The sequence below is a fragment of the Gymnoscopelus braueri genome, assembly GCF_963280865.1.
Source record: "Gymnoscopelus braueri genome assembly, chromosome: 9".
In the NCBI taxonomy this organism is placed as follows: domain Eukaryota; kingdom Metazoa; phylum Chordata; class Actinopteri; order Myctophiformes; family Myctophidae; genus Gymnoscopelus; species Gymnoscopelus braueri.
Genome location: NC_137610.1, coordinates 51,445,319 through 51,470,101, shown reverse-complemented (window position 1 = coordinate 51,470,101; position 24,783 = coordinate 51,445,319). Strand labels below are relative to the sequence as shown.

Sequence of the window (24,783 nt, the reverse complement as noted above, 5' to 3'; positions counted from 1 at the left end):
GGTGAGTCGATAGGATACAACACACACAGAGATGTGTGGGGAGGAATTAATTGGCATAACAACTAAATTGGACTACATTGGGGAGAAAAGGTGGTACAAATAATTGGCTACTCTAAATAATAAAAAAATAATAATAATAATTTGAATCCTTGGACATAATGAGGTTTTCCACCAAACAGCTAAAATCTGAAAACGACACACATGCTTTCCCGGGTTTTAATGCGGGACATTAAACATTATTAATAAAAGAGCAGAGACGTGGATATTATAGTTGCATCTTTATTAAAATATGATAAATATAATTTCTCTGTTCGGACCCCCCCAGTCAGTCAGGTGACCTAGTAGGGGGGGGAGGGGGGAGGGGTGGGGGTGGTCTCAGACGAGGCTGAAACTCCGCCTCTTCCTGGCGGTCAACGCGACGTTCCTGTTGCATTCCGACAGGCTGCAGCGACACTCCTCCAGGTGGACGTAGCTGAACGGGACGACGTCTCCGTTCAGGCAGCGCAGCTCCACCGTTCTGTTACTGGACCGTGAGCCCTGGCAGCACGAACACGAGTGTTGCATCACCGCCGAGAGTTCAGAGTATCTGAGAGGAGAGGAGAGGGGAGGAGAGGGGAGGGGAGGAGAGGGGAGGAGAGGGGAGGAGAGGAGAGGAGAGGAGAGGAGAGGAGAGGAGAGGAGAGGAGAGGAGAGGAGAGGAGAGGAGAGGAGAGGGGAGGGGAGGGGAGGGGAGAGGAGGGGAGGGGAGGGGAGGGGAGGGGAGAGGAGAGGAGAGGAGAGGAGAGGAGAGGAGAGGAGAGGGGAGGAGAGAGGAGAGGAGAGGAGAGGAGGGGAGAGGAGAGGAGAGGAGAGGGGGAGGGGGGAGAGGAGAGGAGAGGGGGAGGGGGGAGAGGAGAGGAGAGGAGAGGGGAGGGGAGGGGAGGGGAGGGGAGGGGAGGGGAGGGGAGGGGAGAGGAGAGGAGAGGAGAGGGGAGGGGAGGGGAGGGGAGGGGAGAGGAGAGGAGAGGAGAGGAGAGGAGAGGAGGGGACAGGAGAGGAGAGGAGAGGAGAGGAGAGGAGAGGAGAGGAGAGGAGAGGAGAGGAGGGACATTACATCTGACACTGACACTTTTTCAATAAATCAGTGCTTTAAACACCCTTTAAACACCATTTATGTCTGTGTGTGGGTTTTACAAATACTGAAATACAAATACTTCTGACTAAACCTTCTAACTCCATTGGATCCTCAACTCCCAACTTGTGGAGATAGTTGTTTTGTCCATCATTGATTAGAATGACCAAGTCAGATGGGGGAAAAAAAATAACTATCTCAACATTAATGGTCAAAAACCTCCACTTGAGCTGTATGCGGGTAAAGTGATGATAATATAAAGTATCTGACAATGTATAAAGTCCCCATACCAACTTTGATGACGCAGTGTTGTGTTTGTTGAAAAGTTCATACTTTGGACATGGTTTCTGCCCGACGACAACAGAGATGAACTAGAAAATGTGCTCCTCGGAGCACAAGTCTCCGCCAGCAGACCCGTGCTATTTTAATAGCACGGGTCGTCTTGGTAGAACGGGTCGTCTTGGTAGAATGCGCGTGGTTTTTGGTGTTCTGCAGGGGCGACTGAATATGTAGTGTCTGCATCTAAAAAATGTTCTTCTTGAAGCAATGTGTCATATGGGAGTCGTCGTAATTGACTGGTTTGTTCAAATGCTTGTCTGTCTTCTTCATCTTCATTGTCTTGAACAGTTTCAGCAGTTGATTGGTGTGTTTGATCTATGTCAGTTTTCTCTAGTGCTACATAATGTATTTGATCAAGGTGGCCAATTGTTACAGTATTAAGACTTCGGCCTTGTTGTGGGATCAATTCAACTCTATAGTCCTCTTCTGTGTTACTGTTGTAGATGAGTATGCTTTCTTAGCTTTGGCCTTCTGCGCCTTTGCTTGACCAATGTTAGGTGTTCTCAGAGGGACACACACACGCACGGACGGACGGGTGATTTGTACTGGAAGGTACTGTTCCAATCAAGACTGATTGATCCTGTCTTACCTCACTTCAAAAAACATAAATGGCTTTTTGAAGTGACACACCTATTTATAGGATTTTATTTCGTCATGCGTCCCTCTAGCCAATCAAAGGCATTGGTGTCAACATATTGACACGTGTCACGTGGAGCTTGACCAATGTTAGCTTGGCTAGGGGGGAGGTGAACACACGGCGGGACGGAGCGAAAACATACTCTCCGCCTCCGGCGGAGACAATGATATGAATATAATAATTACTTGGTAAAGGTGTTGCAGGCTCCCTGGCAGTAAGGCATGTCCACTTCCTCTACAGACTGACATCCTCCATGACTGATCCTGGTCTTCATGCTGCCTATCTTACAGGCCTTCTCCCTCTCCACACCTGATGAATATTCATACATCATTTACATATCATATACATATTAAACAGACCATGCTGCTTATAGCTTACAGGCCTTCTCCCTCTCCACACCTGATGAATATTAATTTAAAATGTACACTCATAATCCAGAGTGATTTACAGAAAGCAAGGTAAACACAAGGTAATACATCAAATGCATAGTAATCTATCATAGGTAAACCAAGAACCTATCATCAGTCTAAACAGTATAATACCAAAACATTAATAATCTATACATTGAAACTATACATGCCAGGTCAACAAATGAACCTGGCATATATCTACATAACATGCTATCTAAATGATATTTTAACCTACATTAACTACTTTTCATTCATTTACATATAATATAAATATTAAACAGATCATTCATTGCATTTACATATTATATACATATTTAAACAGATCATTCATTGCATTTACAACACATACATGTTCAAAAGAACATGGTCATACTCACACATGGTACAGCATCCATCCGCAGCTGTCTGTAATGTATCCTATGAGTAAAAGTACAAAAGTATCCAAAATGACAAAAGCAACTCAGAACGACTGTATTTTGCATTGTGATATATATATATATATATACACAGCAGCATATCAATTTGGAACCATGATAATGGTTTCATTTGATCAAATGTAATTAGGTCATTTATAACACAAATGTCTTGAATGAACACAAATGAGTCTAAAAGACCTCTAGCACCCCCTAGAGGCTGTGCTGCTCCTTACAGCCAACCATAGCAATCTGCCTATTAACTCTTTGACTGCCAGAGTATTTTCATAAAGTACTCCCCCAGTGCCAGCAATTTTCGTGTTTTTTTATTTTTATATTTTGAATTTTTCTCATGAAAATAATTTAAGGGCACATAATATAAAGACCCAGCACAAATCCGCCACTAGAGAGCAGCACATGACTGCTTGATCAGGTCGTTGGGTCTCTCTCACCCTTCTTGATAGATTAGACAGGGAAAAACATGAAAACGGATGTGACGTCCTCCCAGATTGTTTTGATCGCCAAAATTACGATGTGATACACGACGGCGATGACTGATCGTCACCCAGACCATAGATTATAGAAGAGAAACTGTCCGTTTGTCCGTCATACCGTGTGAAAGACCGTTTATTTACCTATTTTGGACGAAAATGACTGGGGAAAAGAATCAAAAACCGGAAACGGAATCCAGGTCATGAAACCGGATGCAGATGTCCGTGAAGTAAGTGGAACTCGAGAATAACATTGAATATTAAGCAGCATAGCGCAATCAGAGATTAAACAATGAACGTGCGTCCAGCGCGTCGAACGCGTCGACGGCCAACTGGACAAAGTAGCACTTGACGCGTTATCGCGTCGTCCGCAGTCAAAGAGTTAAATGCTCTGTGCATAATAAGCATAAAACATCTAAATATACATCATGTGTTTGTTATAAACCATACTTACAGGTTGACAGTTGCTCTCCTGGAAGGGAGGGCAGAGGGTGCTGGATCTGCTGGTCATGAAGGATCCACCGTTCTGAACGCAGGTGTAGCGTTCACATTTGTTCTCTGGTGGAGAGTAGCTGTGTCCGGGCTGCAAGGACACGTTACACACACAGAGAGTGAGACAGTGAGACAGTGAGACATAGAGACAGAGAGACAGAGAGACAGAGAGACAGAGAGACAGTGAGACAGAGAGACAGAGAGACAGAGAGACAGAGAGACAGAGAGACAGAGAGACAGGATAAGGATAAGGATAATTCCTTTTAACAGGTCGTTCATGAAAGTCCTTGCGGTCTTGTTTCCAATGAGAACCTGTGAGCAATTGGGGTTAAGACTCTTGCTCAGGGACAAATTTCATATCATCGGCACATATGCTGGGATAGCCTGGAATCGAACCTGGGGCAATCAGGGCCAGCTGGTTCCCTAGGCGGGCTCACTAACCACTCAGCTATGGCCGCCAGGAAGACAGAGAGACAGGGAGACAGAGAGACAGGAAGACAGAGAGACAGAGAGACAGAGAGACAGGAAGACAGAGAGACAGGGAGACAGAGAGACAGGAAGACAGAGAGACAGAGAGACAGAGAGACAGGAAGACAGAGAGACAGTGAGTTGTGTTTGGTTCTGATGGTGAGGTTCTCTAGCCTCGTAGACAGACTATATCACTGCGTGGATACGAGTCTCATGCTTCTATGAGGAGTTTTTTTTTCTCCAAGGGGGTGGGATCAAAACAATGGCTCCGCATGCAATTGGTTAGACCTACAACCAACCAACAATTACAGTCTCCCATATTTGAATACTGGGGCCTGATTGGTCACCCCAGACTTTAGAAGCAGGAAATGGATTCACAACGGAGCGGTGCCAGACCCAAATCGTTTTTTTTTTTGCCCTGGCAGATTGGTCTGGTCCCAGGCTAGAGGTTCTTACCTGTAACAGAACGATGTGTTTGGTCTGTTTGACGTTGAGGAAGCAGTGAGTCTGGACGCATTTTCCACAACAGTCGTCCAGATCATCCACGTACTCATATCCCTGAAAGCAATGACACCAACCTTATGTATTGTATGTGCATACAACCTCATGCATTCCACACAAAATGGGATAAATACAAAATACATTTTCAATAAATGTGTGCGTGCGTGTGTGAGCATGTGTGTTTGTGTGAGCGTGCATGTTATAATATGAACCATAAGGTACTATAGGCGTCTCACCTGGTCACAGTCTGTCTCACAGGCCTGAGGTTTACATTTGATCATAAACAGGTTGTTGTTGGGGTCCAGCTCTCTGGAGCAGACACAGTCCTGGCATACTGCCATGGGTACTGGAGAGCCAGGCTAGAAGAACACACACAACACACACACTATCACTGGTACTGGAGAGCCAGGCTAGAAGAACACACACAACACACACTCTATCACTGGTACTGGAGAGCCAGGCTAGAAGAAGAACCCCCCCCCCCCCCCCCCCACACACACACACTATCACTGGTACTGGACACCCAGGCTAGGAAAATAACACACACACACGCACACACACACACACACACACACACACACACACACACACACACACACACACACACACACACACACACACACACACACACACACACACACACACACACACACACACACCTGTTCCACAGCTGCATTTTTATTTGATATTAAAAAAAGCCAAAACCTTAAAGGAATCGTTCACCCCAAAAATGACTCCTATCAATTACTACCTTGAATTCATGGAGATTTGTTTGTCTTTGTAATAATTTGATCATGGTCATGAAATTATTGTCTCAGGAATGCGACAAGAAACAAGAAAATCTCCATGAATTCAAGGCTTCATGGGGTGTGTAATTGATAGAAAATAAGTAATTTTTTGGGTGAATTACTCCTTTAACAACAAAGCGTATTTGGTTAATAGAATTTCGAGGATAATACGCAATTAAGTCTAGGACTTATTTCCATTGTGCTCCTCAACATAGAAACACAACAAATACATGAAAATACGAATAAATAAACATATTTCTTTGTCTGCAGTCAGTGGACTTCACTATATATAGTAATGTGATGATGATGATGATGATGATGGTTCATTACTTACCTCAAACTCCATGTTCTTGTGGACACAAACACGTTTGGGCTCTAAGGACACATTGAGACACAGATATAAGTAGTCATACAGTGATTTTAAATGATTGAATCAAACATGACAACTTAGCTTGGAGCAAAAGTTCATACATAATGACAATTATAATATAATTACAAAATTGTCATTATAACGATAATGACAATCCAAGTCAAGACTAGACAATTACACGCCAATGTCATCCAATCAGAACTTACTGCAGGTGTGCTCTGGGCAACACTTTCCGTCGGGGACGTTGACCTCTGGGACGTGACCCACTGGACAGTTCATGTTGACTGCTGGACACTTACTGCTGTCACATTCTGACCACCAGAGGGAGACATAAGACATTTACTACTGTCACATTCTGACCACCAGAGGGAGACATAAGACATTTACTACTGTCACATTCTGACCACCAGAGGGAGACATAAGATATTTACTACTGTCACATTCTGACCACCAGAGGGAGACATAAGACATTTACTGCTGTCACATTCTGACCACCAGAGGGAGACATAAGACATTTACTGCTGTCACATTCTGACCACCAGAGGGAGACATAAGACATTTACTGCTGTCACATTCTGTCCACCAGAGGGAGACATAAGATATTTACTGCTGTCACATTCTGACCACCAGAGGGAGACATAAGACATTTACTACTGACACATTCTGTCCACAGTAAGACATCAGACAGTCAACTATAAAACAGAGTATGTGGTTTGCAAGATTAGCTCCGGACACGCAGACAGACAGACAGACAGACAGACAGACAGACAGCTATAGCCTCTTGCAGAGCCACACCATAATGAAACAAGAAGCCATCTTAATGTGGATCTCAGACTTCATGTGACCCAACCCAAAGTCAGCACACACACACACACACACACACACACACACACACACACACACACACACACACACACACACACACACACACACACACACACACACACACACACACACACACACAAAAAATGTGCGTGAGTGATAGTTATGCTCTCTTACGGCAGACATAGGCAGCGCAGCAGGGATCGTGCGGGTTGGTTTGGTTGACCAGAACAAAGCCCGGTGCGGTGCAGTTCTTGGCGGGCGGCGCCGGACACACTTTGGGTGAACAGTGGACAGCCTTGGTGGAGCCGTCACACACACACTGCTGACAGTTCAGCTCGAACCTCTCGTTGAACTGAGACCACGGACACAACAACAGACAGTAAGGTCATTAAACTGAGACCACAGACACAACAACAGACAGTAAGATCATTAAACTGAGACCACAGACACAACAACAGACAGTAAGGTCATTAAACTGAGACCACAGACACAACAACAGACAGTAAGATCATTAAACTGAGACCACAGACACAACAACAGACAGTAAGATCATTAAACTGAGACCACAGACACAACAGACAGTAAGATCATTGAACTGAGACCACAGACACAACAACAGACAGTAAGATCATTAAACTGAGACCACAGACACAACAACAGACAGTAAGATCATTAAACTGAGACCACAGACACAACAACAGACAGTAAGATCATTAAACTGAGACCACAGACACAACAACAGACAGTAAGATCATTAAACTGAGACCACAGACACAACAGACAGTAAGGTCATTGAACTGAGACCACAGACACAACAACAGACAGTAAGATCATTAAACTGAGACCACAGACACAACAGACAGTAAGATCGTTAAACTGAGACCACAGACACAACAGACAGTAAGATCATTAAACTGAGACCACAGACACAACAACAGACAGTAAGAACATTAAACTGAGACCACAGACACAACAGACAGTAAGAACATCGTCAGGAAATCATGTCAACAAGAGATCAACCAAAGTCAAGGTTGTAGAACTGTGACAGCGCTCACCTCACGTGCGTTGCCCTCAGCGTCAATACATCCTGAATGAATGAACACACACATCATGTTAGGATGACAAGATAACATTTAGAGAGAGATCAGAATGAGATAATAATAATAATATATCAGTGAAAATACATCTATAGACAATGGATATAATTAATAGATCATTTACCATTTGCATTTTTTGCATTTAGCAGACATTTATCTACACATATAAAGTTAAACTCACCACATTTTTCAACACATATCCCAGACTCCTTGTTGAACAGTTTCATGCCATCAGGACAGAAGCAGCCTTCAGTCGTAATGTTCAAGATGGATTCAGTCGGACTGTAAGATCAAAGACAGCAGGTTACATATATATATATATATATATATATATATATATATATATATATATATATATATATATATATATATATATAATATATATTTTATTATTCAGTTGGACTGTAAGATTAAACAACAGGTTACATGTATTCTCTGCATGCGTCACTTCCATACAGCTGAGCTGGACATGGATGCTACACTTGAAATTAATATTCTATACATTACTAGAGTAGACATGACTTTTTGGACTACAATATACGTGATGGAGTCCATCCTATTAAAATTGGCCAATGGGAGTCACTGTGACTCAGTGTGACGTAGGTGTGAGGGCCGAACCCCTAGTATTTTAAAAGTCCATTTAGTTGGAACCTACTTGTCTTCACAGGTGGGCGGTTCTGCGGGACCGCATGGCTTGTAAACCTTGTCTGCTGGGCAGGTACTGGCTGTTAAGGAAGAAACAAACTATTATATTAGAAGTTATACAAATAAAACCTTTCCACCATAATACTATTATTGTATTAATGCCGCAACGTTTCAACCTTAAATGCCTGATGAAGACCTATAAGTTGCGCCATTAATACAATACGTTCTGGGAGCTTTAAACCAGTGTGCGGATGTTTTACGTTTTTCTTGATTCTTGCCTTGATGTCCAGCACCTGGCCTAAATACAGGTACAAGATGTGCAAACAATCTCCTCTGCTAAAGGAGTCTTACCACAAGATTAGTGTGGTTTAAAGGGGTCTATTTGCCTGATGAAGACCTGGAAGGTCGAAACGTTGCATAAATAAAAAGTACGTTTTCTTGGAGCTTGAGAACAGTGTGCAGACTTCTTCTTATCCTTGATTCTTCCCTTGATGTCCAGCACCTGGCCTACATGCAGGCGTGGGATGTGCACACAATCTCCTCTGTTAAAGGGGTCTTACCACATAGAGTAGTGTGGTTTAAAGGGGTCTTACCACATAGAGTAGTGTGGTTTAAAGGGGTCTTACCACATAGAGTAGTGTGGTTTAAAGGGGTCTTACCACATAGAGTTGTGTGGTTTAAAGGGGTCTTACCACATAGAGTAGTGTGGTTTAAAGGGGTCTTACCACATAGAGTAGTGTGGTTTAAAGGGGTCTTACCACATAGAGTAGTGTGGTTTAAAGGGGTCTTACCACATAGAGTAGTGTGGTTTAAAGGGGTCTTACCACATAGAGTTGTGTGGTTTAAAGGGGTCTTACCACATAGAGTAGTGTGGTTTAAAGGGGTCTTACCACATAGAGTAGTGTGGTTTAAAGGAGTCTTACCACATAGAGTAGTGTGGTTTAAAGGGGTCTTACCACATAGAGCAGTGCGGTTTAAAGGGGTCTTACCACATAGAGTAGTGTGGTTTAAAGGGGTCTTACCACATAGAGTAGTGTGGTTTAAAGGGGTCTTACCACATAGAGTAGTGTGGTTTAAAGGGGTCTTACCCACATAGAGTAGTGTGGTTTAAAGGGGTCTTACCACATAGAGTAGTGTGGTTTAAAGGGGTCTTACCACATAGAGTAGTGTGGTTTAAAGGGGTCTTACCACATAGAGTTGTGTGGTTTAAAGGGGTCTTACCACATAGAGTTGTGTGGTTTAAAGGGGTCTTACCACATAGAGTAGTGTGGTTTAAAGGGGTCTTACCACATAGAGTAGTGTGGTTTAAAGGGGTCTTACCACATAGAGTAGTGTGGTTTAAAGGGGTCTTACCACATAGAGTAGTGTGGTTTAAAGGGGTCTTACCACATAGAGTAGTGTGGTTTAAAGGGGTCTTACCACATAGAGTAGTGTGGTTTAAAGGGGTCTTACCACATAGAGTAGTGTGGTTTAAAGGGGTCTTACCACATAGAGTAGTGTGGTTTAAAGGGGTCTTACCACATAGATTAGTGTGGTTTAAAGGGGTCTTACCACATAGAGTAGTGTGGTTTAAAGGGGTCTTACCACATAGAGTAGTGTGGTTTAAAGGGGTCTTACCACATAGAGTTGTGTGGTTTAAAGGGGTCTTACCACATAGAGTAGTGTGGTTTAAAGGGGTCTTACCACATAGAGTAGTGTGGTTTAAAGGAGTCTTACCACATAGAGTAGTGTGGTTTAAAGGGGTCTTACCACATAGAGCAGTGCGGTTTAAAGGGGTCTTACCACATAGAGCAGTGCGGTTTAAAGGGGTCTTACCACATAGAGTAGTGTGGTTTAAAGGGGTCTTACCACATAGAGTAGTGTGGTTTAAAGGGGTCTTACCACATAGAGTAGTGTGGTTTAAAGGGGTCTTACCACATAGAGTAGTGTGGTTCCTCCAGTGCAGACACACCCCAGCCTGGGCGCAGGCGGCAGCGTAGGCCTGCAGGCTGGTACACTCCACCGCCGGGTTCACGACGTGGCAACTGTCGAACACACAGCCTTCGTAGAACTTGTCAGGAGAGACCAGGTGATGGCAGGCTTCAAATACACTGTGGAAATGACGTACAGATCAGAATCAGAATCAGAATCAGAATCAGTTTTATTGTCACATCACAGGTTTACAAGGTAAAGAAGTGGGTGAAATTCGTTTTTGTACATCGTTCCCATCGCAACGTTAATTTCCATAGAAAGAAGAGGGGGGGGGGAGAAGAAGAGGGGTGGGGGGCAAGTGGGAAGGAGATCAAAACAAGAGAGCAACAGAAGGCCAGACAAGTTATCTACATATTTACAAAGTACCTGAGATAATAAAAAACTAAGGTGCCTAAGCATAGCAGCAATGTATGTATACTGTGCATGTTATACTTATACTGTGCATGATATACATATGGACGTTAAGGTGCTTAGAGAAAAAAAGCACAATAAAAAAGACAAAAAAGTCAGTGCGTTATACATCAGATCAGATCAGAGTCGATTTAGTTTTTTTAAAACCTTCTAGGTTCTGGGGAAGTAATATTCTGTCTGTGGAACAACGAAAAGTCCAAAGCCGTTACTTTTCAGAAAATGGGAAAAATGAAGCGTTCCAAACGGCTCTGGGCTGTTTTTGGCACACAGCTAAGTATAAGTCAGGCATTACGACACCATCAAGACCTGTCAACATAACATTTTGTCGACTACAACTAGACTAAAAGTAAAAAAATATTCAGATGATGGAAAATATTATGACTAAAACTAAATTAAATTCTATTCAATAGAGCAGTGGTTCTCAAAGTGGGTGCCGGGCACCCTTGGGTGCCGTGATGAAAGTCCAGGGGCGCCGCGGTATAATTTGATAATTTAAGATAATTCAGTTTAACCACATAGACCCTCCTAGGCCAAAAATATCAGATCTACAAGCGCCGCAACGTGACGCTTTGTGAGATTGTAGATCAGATATCTTTGGCGAATGTTCCCCCAAGGATGTTCCTGCCACCTGCAGCCCCCACGTTCACTTAATGTGGCCCGCAGGTTAATATCAGAATACTGATATATTATTGATTTCAGCTGTTACAAAAAAGTTAAAATACGGGGAAGAAGAGGTGTCTGCCCGACAGTATATATATGGGGTGGCAGTGGCTCAGGGGTAGAGTGGCCGGGTAGAGTGAACTGGAAAACCGCAAGGTTCCCAGTTCGATCCTGGGCTGGGGCGCTCCCCTAGAGTTAGTGTCGAAGTGTCCTTGAGCAAGACGCTGAATTGCTCCCGATGAGCAGGTTGGTGCCTTGCATGGTTTCCTCCGCCATCGTTGTATGAATGTGTGTGTGAATGGGTTAATGGCACAATCAATGTAAAGCGCTTCGGATAGAAGCGCTATATAAATGCACCATTTACCATTTACCATTTATATAGAATGTGGCCCTCTGGAGTGAGTGTGGAAATCAGCCTGATCTCACAGAATTTAGTATACATTGCACGGACCCAGTGCACGTTATTCCGTGCATAGTCGCCTAGAAAACCCGAAAATCTGTGCATATGTACGGCGAGTCCCACGGTGGGCGTAACCAGTTGCAACCCGGAAAAACCCAAACGGCGCTGAGTAGGCTCAAGGGAACGTTGCAACATTCGGGACGGCAACTCGTTCGCTTTAGCTCACTCGGGGGTCCCTCAACGTGGCTCCAGTTCCCTTGAGACTGCGCGCCTCCGAAATGGTTTAGTCAATGGAGGAGATGCGAGGCGGCTATGCACGGTTTTTCAGTTGTCTATGCACGGAATGACACTCTGTGCAATGTATACTAAGTCGTGTGAGATCGGGTTGGTGGAAATATAGTGGCCCTCTGCATCATCAAAGTTGCATCACCCCTGAGCTAGACTATGACTAAAACTAAATGAAAATGTATTCAATAGACTGACTAAAACTAAATGACACTGTATTTAAAAAACAACAGTGGTGAGCGACGGTACCTGGTCTTCAGCAGGTCACACATGGAGTGAGGTTTGCAGGGTTTCTGTGTGGGCGGTGCCGGGGGGGTGTCGGTGGGGGTGACAGAGGGCACAGGGCAGTCAGGCTGGTAGATGTGCGTGGCGGGCCAGTAGTCGGCCATCACCGCACAGCTGTGGACCAGCTGACCGCTGGGCAGCATGCAGTCATCGGCCTGGTTGTTGTTGCACGTCCCTGAAAGAGACAGACAGCACAGCAACAACTATCACTATTTATTACACGACTTGGTTGAATGCTCGATTCTGATTGGTCAATCATCGGTCATTATTTCTGGATAATGACCGATGAGCTCAATAACGGACCGCTGTGTAATCAGAGACTCAGAACACCTGCTCATATCAACCTGTGCTGCTTTGTTTTATGCTTTATCCAACATGACAGCCATGTAAACAAACACACAATGTAATTTACAACTAAACGTTGCTCTCAAGAATGTTTTTGAAAACATTTGAAGTGAGAAATAGACGATGCAATGACCGAAAAGTCATTATATTTGATCCTCTACACTTCCTTGTTTATCGTGGCGCAACAACGGGGGAATACCAAAACACTCGCCCCAAAACACAGTCGCCCCGGGGCAAATCCGGCGGTATTACAGGCAAATCCAGCGGTATATAGAATGGGGGGTGAGTGTGTTTTGGGGCGAGTTTTCCGTTTACGTTGTGGAATACTGTAATTTGTTTTCCGAGGCGAACTTGTCCGCCCAGCCCAATACTTATGGAATACTTTCATTGCCGTAAGCAAGGAAATACTCAGTTTTGTTGTTACTTTTGAGTCAATTTATTTATTTATGTATTAAGTAGCAGTGTAATAAGCGGGATAATGTATGGGGAGGTAGTCATTATTGAAATTTAAAGCCCTTCAGGGTGATAATGCACCTCGGCTCCGCCTCGGTGCATTATCGCCCTGTCGGGCTTTAAATTTCAATAATGACTACCTCCCCATACAATATCCCTTGCACACACGTCACATGATCGCAGGTGTGAAACAGTGGGTGAAATTAATAGTTTTTGTGTAATCTCTCAACATTACCGTTACAGAAAGAGTTAGGATATGTAAAGAGACAAGAGAAAAGAAAGGAACACACAAGTCAAATGACAGGAAGGCACAGTCCATTAACGTCCATAAGTATATCATGGACAGTATAGTGCGTAGCAAAACATCCTGAAGGGGGCGTCAACAAGTGTCATTTGGAGCAGCGGACATCTTGGAGGGGGATAAACAGGTTGACTTAACATTGACCCCCACCAGTATGTCTGTAGCTACTATGCCACGCCCCCCTGTTTTTGAATAAACAGAAGTACAGTACTCACCACAGTGGCCCTGAGTGTTTTTGAATAAACAGAAGTACAGTACTCACCACAGTGGCCCTGAGTGTTTTTGAATAAACAGAAGTACAGTACTCACCACAGTGGCCCTGAGTGTTTTTGAATAAACAGAAGTACAGCACTACTCACCACAGTGGCCCTGAGTGTTTTTGAATAAACAGAAGTACAGTACTCACCACAGTGGCCCTGGGTGTTTTTGCCAAAATGCTCGAAGGGGAGGTTGACGCTGAAGCCGGTCACTCCAAACGTGACGACCACGGCCAGGGATGGGATCTCCAGGAGCAGGTTGAGGCCAGAGTTCAGCACCTTGATGCCTTTCTGGGAGTACGGCAGCTTTAACGACACGCCGTCTTTGAGAGCCTGGAGAGATGAAGTCATCACAAAACAAAAAGAAAAACAAAACCTCAATCACAACGTGGACGTTTGTCAGAATGAAGTCCAAAAGGAAGTGCCGAATTCACTGCGGTGCTCATTAACATATGGACTGCCTGAGATTAAAACATTGTTTTTTCCGCCGGGGACGCTGTGGGGGCTGGGGGCGTGTCTTCTCCTCCACGTCACCAGACACCCCACCATACCCTAGGTGGGGTTGGCGAAAGGGCCTACTCTGTGTGGAGTTTGCATGTTCTCCCCGTGTCTCCTAGGGTAGTTAATACCCTCACAAAAACATGTAGTAATCCTGGTCACTATACTGCCTCCCCCTGGTCAGCCTGATGGAGGGGAAGGGAACTGGTTGGAATAACGTATTCCTTCCACGCGCTACGTCCTACCAGGGAAACTCCAGGCTTCCTAGGCTGGCGGGGGGAGTGTAGTGCCCAGGATCACTTCGAAAATTGGCACTGGGTGAAAAAAAAAGGGTTACAAAATTGTGGGATACAAATTTAAAGAATAAAAAAACAAGGGAACCAGGAGACCTGGTACTGCCAGACCCCTGGTACTGCCAGATTTCAACCTAGTGGTTGAAATCTGAATGGCCGGACTTCGCATGACGTGTGTGCAGAGGAAAAGAGGGACCTTTGGAGAGCCGCGGAAGCCACGTTGTAGACACGGAAGTAAACAAAGAGTGTCTGGTGGGTGGAGGAGAGTCTCCTCTGTCCACTGGAGCAAAAACATTCTAGTGCGATCGGCCCTTTTGTTGCTATCGCCCGTTGAATAAGGCTCGTTTTCACAAAAAAAAAAGAAGAAGAATCCGAGCTAGATGTGTTTCTCTACCAATCCTAACATAGGAGTGGATGGAAGTGACATTTTTTGGGACAACGTCACATCCGTCCATTCCCTTCTCTCAGAGTCAAGGGATCATTCCTAAGTTGCGTTAGAGCGTCCTCTTGTGGAATTTTTGAAAACGTATTTTTTGGGTTGAAAGAACGCATATTATATGCTTTCTTCGCAGGCCATGTGTTAATGGCCCAGCAGGTGTCGCTATTTACTCCCCCTGCTGGCAGTCGCTAGTTTAATTAAAGTCTTCTTTCAATGACCATGATAATGCGTTTTTGGAAACGATGTTAAACCATCATTTACTATATTAAACATTAAACCAATGGGTGACGTCACTGTTCCCTTGCTGTCTTATCGTATCATCCTAAACATGAACGTTAGTCTTTTACCTCTAACTCCACGGCGCCGATGAGGTTATGATTCTTGAGCGTGATGACCTCTGACCCGTAGGACACGGTTATGGATCGAGGACAGGACACGGGTTCCCGAGGATCACACATGATGTTGTCGATGTAGATCTTTAAATGGTGGCGCAGGACGATCTCCTCCATCAGGACGTACGTACAGTTCCCTTGATAGCTGTAGAAGAGTCCGTCAAACGTGATGTAATGAGGGTCGCCCCACCCCTCACACAGACCTACACACAACAAACAAAAACATGTTAGTGGTGGGTGACTTCAACATTCTAACATAGTTCAACTTAGCCGATCTACATCGTCACGTTGTGAGCTTGTAGATCGGCTATTTGAACTGTTTTAAAAGGTTTTTCAAAATAGTAAAACAATGGCAAAAAGGTTTAGGGATATGGGGTAAGATAGGGCCCTAAAGCTTAAAGGTATGGTAAGTGACATTGTGTGTTAAAATAAGTGTTAAATAGCTCTATATTGTGATAGTAATCATTGCTATAGAGTGTTTGTTCAGTAACAGTGTTAAATAGCTCTATATTGTGATAGTACTCATTGCTATAGAGTGTTTGTTCAGTAACAGGTTTCTCCCTGTCTCTCCAGCTCTTATATTTTCAGGTAGGGGTAACAATTTGATCCAATCAGGAGAGAGAACTCATACAGGATACAGGAGAAACAAGTGCAATTGGAAGTGATGACACAAATAAATGAGCAGACAAAATTGGAACTGGATCTGCAACACTGTAAAATGTAAGCTGATAAGTCTCTGAGACTCCGCCGGTCATTTGACCACTTAAGCCCTATTGTATACGACTGTAATAGCTGATGTACAAGCTCACAGCGTTGTGAGCTCGTGCATCGAAAATGAAAGCCAGTGGCAGGCTATGTATTGTACTGTATGTGTTGTCTAGAATCAACTCACAGTCGCAGACATAGTGCTGACAGCAGTAGTTTTCATCCCATACAAGCATGGGCTTCTTCCCGTTGGTACAGGTGATCTCCTCGAGTGGCGGACACTCGTATGGAATGATCTCGATGGTGTTGTTCTCGATGCATCTGGCCATGGTGCAGTTACACAGCAAGAACGTCTCGTTTGTCTGGCGAGGAAACAGAGGAAAGTCAACGGCGTTCAAAGATATATGAGGGGCAGAGAAAGGTGTTGAGCATGTAATATACATTCACATAATAGAGTCTATTCTAGTGTTGGTTAGGGTTAGATGTTTAAACCACTGCTTCTAGTGTTGGTTAGGGTTAGTTCTTTAAAGCAGTGGTTCTAGTGCCTGTTAGGATTAGATGTTTAAAGCACACTTGCTTTAAACATCTAGTGTGCTTTGACATTTTGTGACGACCACAAATTATTACTGCAATATATACAACTATACAATATACTTTTATTTACTGCATCTTTACCTTGTGCGCACGTATACAGAGGCAAATGCTATACCCTAAAACAAAAACCAAAAAATAAATATATATATATTTATTTTATTAATTTATTTAATAAATAAAAAAATCAGCCACTTTCTACCTGGCTTCCCTATTTGGGCATGTCATTATAGGTGAATAACTTTTATAACTTCCAAATTAGCGGAAATAGCTGATTCTGCAATTTGTCATGACAAAGACCGGTGGGTCTTGTTATTTTGATGTGTGGGCACAATATGTTTGTAAATCACTGGTTTAAAGGTATTTTATTGTACTTACCATCTTATCCCATTCAGGACAGTCGGGTGTAACACCAGGAGAAGTAGAAGGTATTGGTGGTCTTGTTGTGGTTGTGGTAACAACAACCTGTGCTTCTGTTGTATGTTGTGGTGGGGTTGTGGTGCTGCAGTCGACCGTTGCGTTCCATAACTCACAAATGCCGGAGCATATGATTGTCAGACACACTCCCATTCCAAGGTCTTTGTTCTCATATATTGTCGTTCCTAAAAGCCAGAGAGAAAAGTATTTGTAAATGATCAAGGGTTCTTCCTTGCTTTGTGGGTGAAACGTCTGGGTTGTCATTTGTTTCGTTTGTTAATTTTGGGGGTCCTGTAAAACCCTCTGAGACTCTATAACTTATAACGTATAAAAAAAACATACAAGTTGAGTTTGAGTGGAGTTGATGATGCATAACACAAGGCCTGATGCAGAAGAGATTATAATATAATAAAATTCAAATCAAGAATTCCACTAATATCTAAACGTTGTAGTGACACAATAAATGACTTAATCATAGTCATCAGCATACAATAACAGAGCTTGTTTAGATCAGCTATTCTTGCCACTGTAACTTTGAAGATTTTTGAAAAAGACTAAAACTAAAAACATTTTCTCCTTGATTTGAGTTACTTTTTCAAACAAACCTCAGTGAAAGAGTCATTGCAAACACACATAGTTATTTTTTTACAGAGTAGAAATACCATCTTTAACACAAAGCTAAGCATCAAGAAAAATCTGCTTACTTTCAAGTCAATTTATAAAATGTAAACGTAATTTACAATAAAATACACACCCCATGAACCCTTGAATTTTTTTTTGTCGCATTCCTGAGACAATAATTAGATTTAAAAAATGTATGTTAGGTGAACTACTCCTTTAATTGATGCTATGACAGGACAGTGCTTACCAGGTGGGTAATGAACACCGTCAACGATGCACACGCAGGGTGTAGTTCCAGATGTTCCTGGAGTTGGGCTGGTTGGACCAGATGTGGTTGAAGGTGTCGTCGTGGAGTGAGGCGTAGTTGGTGTAGTTGTAGACTTGGGTGTTGTACTGCCGGTTGTCGTTGTAGTTGTCGTTGTTGGTGTAGTTGTAGTTGTAGATTCGGGTGTAGTACTGCCTATGGTGGTTGGTGTAGTTGTAGACTTGGGTGTAGTACTGCCTATGGTGGTTGGTGTAGTTGTTGACTTGGGTGTTGTACTGCCTGTTGTCGTTGTAGTTGTAGTTGTAGTTGTTGGTGTAGTTGTAGTTGTAGATTCGGGTGTGGTACTGCCTATGGTGGTTGGTGTAGTTGTAGACTTGGGTGTTGTACTGCCTGTTGTCGTTGTAGTTGTAGTTGTAGATTCGGGTGTAGAACTACCTATGGTAGTTGGTGTAGTTGTAGACTTGGGCGTTGTACTACCTGTTGTCGATGTAGTTGGTGTTGTAGTTGGTGTAGTTGTAGACTTGGTTGTTGAACTACCTATGGTGGTTGGTGTAGTTGTAGACTTGGGTGTAGTACTGCCTGTTGTCGTTGTTGTTGTAGTTGTTGTTGGTGTAGTTGTAGTTGTAGATTTGGGTGTAGTACTGCCTATGGTGGTTGGTGTAGTTGTAGACTTGGGTGTTGTACTGCCTGTTGTCGTTGTAGTTGTAGATTCGGGTGTAGAACTACCTATGGTAGTTGGTGTAGTTGTAGACTTGGGCGTTGTACTACCTGTTGTCGATGTAGTTGGTGTTGTAGTTGTTGTAGTTGTAGACTTGGTTGTTGAACTACCTATGGTGGTTGGTGTAGTTGTAGACTTGGGTGTAGTACTGCCTGTTGCCGTTGTTGTTGTAGTTGTTGTTGGTGTAGTTGTAGTTGTAGATTCGGGTGTAGAACTACCTATGGTAGTTGGTGTAGTTGAAGACTTGGGTGTTGTACTGCCTATGGTAGTTGGTGTAGTCGTAGATCCAGGTGTAGTACTGCCTGTTGTAGTTGGTGTAGTCGTAGATCCAGGTGTAGTACTGCCTGTTGTTGTTGTAGTTGTTGTTGGTGAAGTTGTAGATTCGGGTGTGGTACTGCCTACGGTAGTTGGTGTAGTTGTAGACTTGGGCATAGTACTACCTGTTGGTGTTGTTGTAGATCCGGGTGTAGTTGTTGGTGTAGTTGTAGACTTGGGTGTTGTACTACCTGTTGTCAATGTAGTTGTAGTTGTACTTTGTGTGGTTGTAGTTGTAGATTCAGGTGTAGAACTACCTATGGTAGTTGGTGTAGTTGTAGACTTGGGCGTTGTACTACCTGTTGTCGATGTAGTTGTAGTTGGTGTGGTTGTGGTAACAACAACCTGTGCTTCTGTTGTATGTTGTGGTGGGGTTGGGGTGCTGCAGTCGACCGTTGCGTTCCATAACTCACAAATGCCGGAGCATATGAGTGTCAGACAGACTCCCATTCCAAGGTCTTTGTTCTCATATATTGTCGTTCCTAAAAGCCAGAGAGAAAAGTATTTGTAAATGATCAAGGGTTCTTCCTTGCTTTGTGGGTGAAACGTCTTCGGTGTCATTTGTTTCGTTTGTTAATTTTGGGGGTCCTGTAAAACCCTCTGAGACTCTATAACTTATAACGTATAAAAAAAACATACAAGTTGAGTTTGAGTGGAGTTGATGATGCATAACAAAAAAAACACAAGGCCTGATGCAGAAGAGATTATAATATAATAGAATTCAAATTAAGAATTCCACTAATATCTAAACGTTGTAGTGACACAAAAATGACTTAATCATAGTCATCAGCATACAATAACAGAGCTTGTTTAGATCAGCTATTCTTGCCACTGTATCTTTGAAGATTTTTTAAAAAGACTAAAACTAAAAACATTTTCTTTTTGATTTTAGTTACTTTTCGATAGTTTTGTAAACACACTACAGTCTTAGTTAGTTCTTGTTTTTTTTTGTAAATACAATACAATATTAATATTAAATGCCAGACAAACAAACCTCAGTGAAAGAGTCATTGCAAACACACATAGTTTTTCTTTTTACAGACTAGAAATACCATCTTTAACACAAAGCTATGCATCAAGAAAAATCTGCTTACTTTTAAGTAAATGTATTAAATTTAAACGTAATTTACTATCAAATACACACCCCATGAACCCTTGAATTCATTCATTTGTTTTTGTCGCATTCCTGCGCCAATAATTAGACCGGTCATAAAATGATTGGCTCAGGAATGCGACAAAAAAAATAAAAAATCTCCATGAATTCAAGTCGTCATGGGGTGTCATTGATAGAACAAAAGTCATGTTGTTTGGGTGAGCTACTCCTTTAATTCATGCTATGACAGGACTGTGCTCCATTCTTACCAGGTGGGTAATGAACACCGTCAACGATGCACACGCAGGGTGTAGTTCCAGATGTTCCTGGAGTTGGGCTGGTTGGACCAGATGTGGTTGAAGGTGTCGTCGTGGAGTGAGGCGTAGTTGGTGTAGTTGTAGACTTGGGTGTTGTACTGCCTGTTGTCGTTGTAGTTGTAGTTGTTGGTGTAGTTGTAGATGTAGATTCGGGTGTAGTACTGCCTATGGTGGTTGGTGTAGTTGTAGACTTGGGCGTTGTACTGCCTGTTGTCTTTGTAGTTGGTGTAGTTGTAGTTGTAGATTCGGGTGTAGAACTACCTATGGTAGTTGGTGTAGTTGTAGACTTGGGCGTTGTACTACCTGTTGTCGATGTAGTTGGTGTTGTAGTTGGTGTAGTTGTAGACTTGGTTGTTGAACTACCTATGGTGGTTGGTGTAGTTGTAGACTTGGGTGTAGTACTGCCTGTTGTCGTTGTTGTTGTAGTTGTTGTTGGTGTAGTTGTAGTTGTAGATTCGGGTGTAGAACTACCTATGGTAGTTGGTGTAGTTGAAGACTTGGGTGTTGTACTGCCTATGGTAGTTGGTGTAGTCGTAGATCCAGGTGTAGTACTGCCTGTTGTAGTTGGTGTAGTCGTAGATCCAGGTGTAGCACTGCCTGTTGTAGTTGGTGTAGTCGTAGATCCAGGTGTAGTACTGCCTGTTGTAGTTGGTGTAGTCGTAGATCCAGGTGTAGTACTGCCTGTTGTAGTTGGTGTAGTCGTAGATCCAGGTGTAGTACTGCCTGTTGTTGTTGTAGTTGTTGTTGGTGAAGTTGTAGATTCGGGTGTGGTACTGCCTATGGTAGTTGGTGTAGTCGTAGACTTGGGCGTAGTACTACCTGTTGGTGTGGTTGTAGACTCGGTTGTCGTGGTGGTTGGTGTAGATTTGGGTGTAGTACTACCTATGGTAGTTGGTGTGGTTGTAGACTCGGTCGTCGTCGTGGTTGTTGGTGTAGATTTGGGTGTAGTACTACCTATGGTAGTTGGTGTAGTTGTAGACTCGGTCGTCGTGGTGGTTGGTGTAGATTTGTGTGAAGTACTACCTATCGTAGTTGGTGTAGTTGTAGACTCAGTAGTCGTGCTAGTTGGCATCGTAGTTGTTGTGGTTGTAGACTCGGTCGTTGTGGTGGTTGGTGTAGATTTGGGTGTAGTACTACCTATGGTAGTTGGTGTGGTTGTAGACTCGGTCGTCGTCGTGGTTGTTGGTGTAGATTTGGGTGTAGTACTACCTATGGTAGTTGGTGTAGTTGTAGACTCGGTCGTCATGGTGGTTGGTGTAGATTTGGGTGTAGTACTACCTATGGTAGTTGGTGTAGTTGTAGACTCGGTCGTCATGGTGGTTGGTGTAGATTTGGGTGTAGTACTACCTATGGTAGTTGGTGTGGTTGAAGACTTGGTTGTCGTGGTGGTTGGTGTAGATTTGGGTGTAGTACTACCTATGGTAGTTGGTGTAGTTGTAGACTCGGTCGTCGCGGTGGTTGGTGTAGATTTGGGTGTAGTACTACCTATGGTAGTTGGTGTAGTCGTAGATCCAGGTGTAGTACTGCCTGTTGTAGTTGGTGTAGTCGTAGACTTGGGTGTAGTACTGCCTGTTGTCGTTGTAGTTGTTGTTGGTGTAGTTGTAGTTGTAGATTCAGGTGTAGAACTGCCTATGGTTGTTGGTGTAGTTGTAGACTTGGGTGTAGAACTACCTATGGTAGTTGGTGTAGTCGTAGACGTGGTGGTTGTACCAGCTGTTGTTGTAGACTCGGTCGTCGTGGTTGTTTGTGTAGATTTGGGTGTAGTACTACCTATGGTAGTTGGTGTAGTCGTAGATCCAGGTGTAGTACTGCCTGTTGTAGTTGGTGTAGTCGTAGACTTGGGTGTAGTACTGCCTGTTGTCGTTGTAGTTGTTGTTGGTGTAGTTGTGGTTGTAGACTCGGTCGTGGTGGTGGTTGGTGTAGATTTGGGTGTAGTACTACCTATGGTAGTTGGTGTAGTTGTAGACACGGTTGTCGTGGTGGTTGGTGTAGATTTGGGTGTAGTACTACCTATGGTAGTTGGTGTAGTTGTAGACACGGTTGTCGTGGTGGTTGGTGTAGATTTGGGTGTAGTACTACCTATGGTAGTTGGTGTGGTTGTAGACTCGGTTGTCGTGCTAGTTGGCATCGTAGTTGATGTAGTTGTAGACTCGGTCGTCGTGGTGGTTGGTGTAGATTTGGGTGTAGTACTACCTATGGTAGTTGGTGTGGTTGTAGACCCGGTTGTCGTGGTGGTTGGTGTAGATTTGGGTGTAGTTCTACCTATGGTAGTTGGTGTGGTTGTAGACTCGGTCGTCGTGGTGGTTGGTGTAGATTTGGGTGTAGTTCTACCTATGGTAGTTGGTGTGGTTGTAGACTCGGTCGTCGTGGTGGTTGGTGTAGATTTGGGTGTAGTTGTTGTACCAGCTGTTGTTGTAGTTGGTGGTGTAGTGGTTGTACCAGCTGTTGTTGTAGTTGGTGGTGTAGTCGTAGCATTGAAACACTCGACACAACATTCCACTCTGATCTTGTAGTTGTGACACTTTAGCGGACGTTGCTTCTGCTCATTTTTCCGACACATTAAACCGTAGCTGATGTTACAATGAACCTTCTGATGAGTTTCAGCCACAAAGTCCTCCAGGTCCATGTCAGGATAGTCTGACGCTTTACATTCTATATCGTTGGGCTTTTCACAGATTGTCTTTCCGTTCTTTTTGATGTTCTCGTAGGTTTCATAGTCACTTCCATCCACTCTATCCATGGGGTTATCCACGTCAAACCACTCTGTCCACTCACAGGTTGGGATACAAGGAGTAGTTACCTGGGTTACTTCTGTAGTTGGAGATGTACTTGCTGTGCTCCCTGTTGTTGTTGTTGTTGAAGTAGTTGGTGTTGTTGTTGTAGACTTGGGTGTAGTACTACCTATGGTAGTTGGTGTGGTTGTAGACTCGGTCGTCGTGGTGGTTGGTGTAGATTTGGGTGTAGTACTACCTATGGTAGTTGGTGTGGTTGTAGACTCGGTTGTCGTGGTGGTTGGTGTAGATTTGGGTGTAGTACTACCTATGGTAGTTGGTGTGGTTGTAGACTCGGTCGTCGTGGTGGTTGGTGTAGATTTGGGTGTAGTACTACCTATGGTAGTTGGTGTGGTTGTAGACTCGGTTGTCGTGGTGGTTGGTGTAGATTTGGGTGTAGTACTACCTATGGTAGTTGGTGTGGTTGTAGACTTGGTTGTCGTGGTGGTTGGTGTAGATTTGGGTGTAGTACTGCCTGTTGTCGTTGTAGTTGTTGTTGGTATAGTTGTAGTTGTAGATTCAGGTGTAGAACTGCCTATGGTTGTTGGTGTAGTTGTAGACTTGGGTGTAGAACTACCTATGGTAGTTGGTGTAGTCGTAGACGTGGTGGTTGTACCAGCTGTTGTTGTAGACTTGGTCGTTGTGGTGGTTGGTGTAGATTTGGGTGTGGTACTACCTATGGTAGTTGGTGTAGTCGTAGATCCAGGTGTAGTACTGCCTGTTGTAGTTGGCGTAGTCGTAGACTTGGGGGTAGTACTGCCTGATGTAGTTGGTGTAGTCGTAGACTTGGGTGTAGTACTGCCTGTTGTCGTTGTTGTTGGTGTAGTTGTGGTTGTAGACTCGGTCATGATGGTGGTTGGTGTAGATTTGGGTGTAGTACTACCTATGGTAGTTGGTGTAGTTGTAGACACGGTTGTCGTGGTGGTTGGTGTAGATTTGGGTGTAGTTCTACCTATGGTAGTTGGTGTGGTTGTAGACTCGGTCGTCGTGGTGGTTGGTGTAGATTTGGGTGTAGTACTACCTATGGTAGTTGGTGTGGTTGTAGACTCGGTTGTCGTGCTAGTTGGCATCGTAGTTGGTGTAGTTGTAGACTCGGTCGTCGTGGCGGTTGGTGTAGATTTGGGTGTAGTTCTACCTATGGTAGTTGGTGTGGTTGTAGACTCGGTCGTCGTGGTGGTTGGTGTAGATTTGGGTGTAGTTCTACCTATGGTAGTTGGTGTGGTTGTAGACTCGGTCGTCGTGGTGGTTGGTGTAGATTTGGGTGTAGTGGTTGTACCAGCTGTTGTTGTAGTTGGTGGTGTAGTGGTTGTACCAGCTGTTGTTGTAGTTGGTGGTGTAGTCGTAGCATTGAAACACTCGACACAACATTCCACTCTGATCTTGTAGTTGTGAC

At 43.7% G+C, this 24,783-nt stretch overlaps 1 protein-coding gene across 1 annotated transcript in view; it reads right to left on the bottom strand.

Moving 5' to 3' along the window:
* Window positions 1-323: 323 nt before the first annotated feature.
* The window catches only part of LOC308091601 (uncharacterized protein), a gene marked incomplete at its 5' end in the record, with an annotated part of 60,873 nt that continues 36,413 nt past the window's right edge, over window positions 324-24,783 (bottom strand). The window contains 24 exons of the mRNA XM_080437263.1: window positions 324-586; window positions 2,273-2,396; window positions 2,875-2,914; window positions 3,856-3,984; window positions 4,818-4,919; window positions 5,099-5,221; window positions 5,985-6,025; window positions 6,227-6,331; window positions 7,020-7,197; window positions 7,901-7,932; window positions 8,124-8,224; window positions 8,598-8,667; window positions 10,502-10,677; window positions 12,564-12,774; window positions 14,105-14,288; window positions 15,533-15,780; window positions 16,470-16,644; window positions 18,191-18,371; window positions 18,440-18,562; window positions 19,113-19,292; window positions 19,509-19,617; window positions 20,606-20,784; window positions 21,091-21,396; window positions 21,459-24,783. The exon at window positions 21,459-24,783 is cut by the window's right edge and continues 1,164 nt beyond it. Coding sequence (XP_080293389.1) covers window positions 376-586; window positions 2,273-2,396; window positions 2,875-2,914; window positions 3,856-3,984; window positions 4,818-4,919; window positions 5,099-5,221; window positions 5,985-6,025; window positions 6,227-6,331; window positions 7,020-7,197; window positions 7,901-7,932; window positions 8,124-8,224; window positions 8,598-8,667; window positions 10,502-10,677; window positions 12,564-12,774; window positions 14,105-14,288; window positions 15,533-15,780; window positions 16,470-16,644; window positions 18,191-18,371; window positions 18,440-18,562; window positions 19,113-19,292; window positions 19,509-19,617; window positions 20,606-20,784; window positions 21,091-21,396; window positions 21,459-24,783 — 6,653 coding nt within the window. The 3' untranslated portion in view covers window positions 324-375. The remainder of the gene's footprint in view (window positions 587-2,272; window positions 2,397-2,874; window positions 2,915-3,855; window positions 3,985-4,817; window positions 4,920-5,098; window positions 5,222-5,984; window positions 6,026-6,226; window positions 6,332-7,019; window positions 7,198-7,900; window positions 7,933-8,123; window positions 8,225-8,597; window positions 8,668-10,501; window positions 10,678-12,563; window positions 12,775-14,104; window positions 14,289-15,532; window positions 15,781-16,469; window positions 16,645-18,190; window positions 18,372-18,439; window positions 18,563-19,112; window positions 19,293-19,508; window positions 19,618-20,605; window positions 20,785-21,090; window positions 21,397-21,458) is intronic.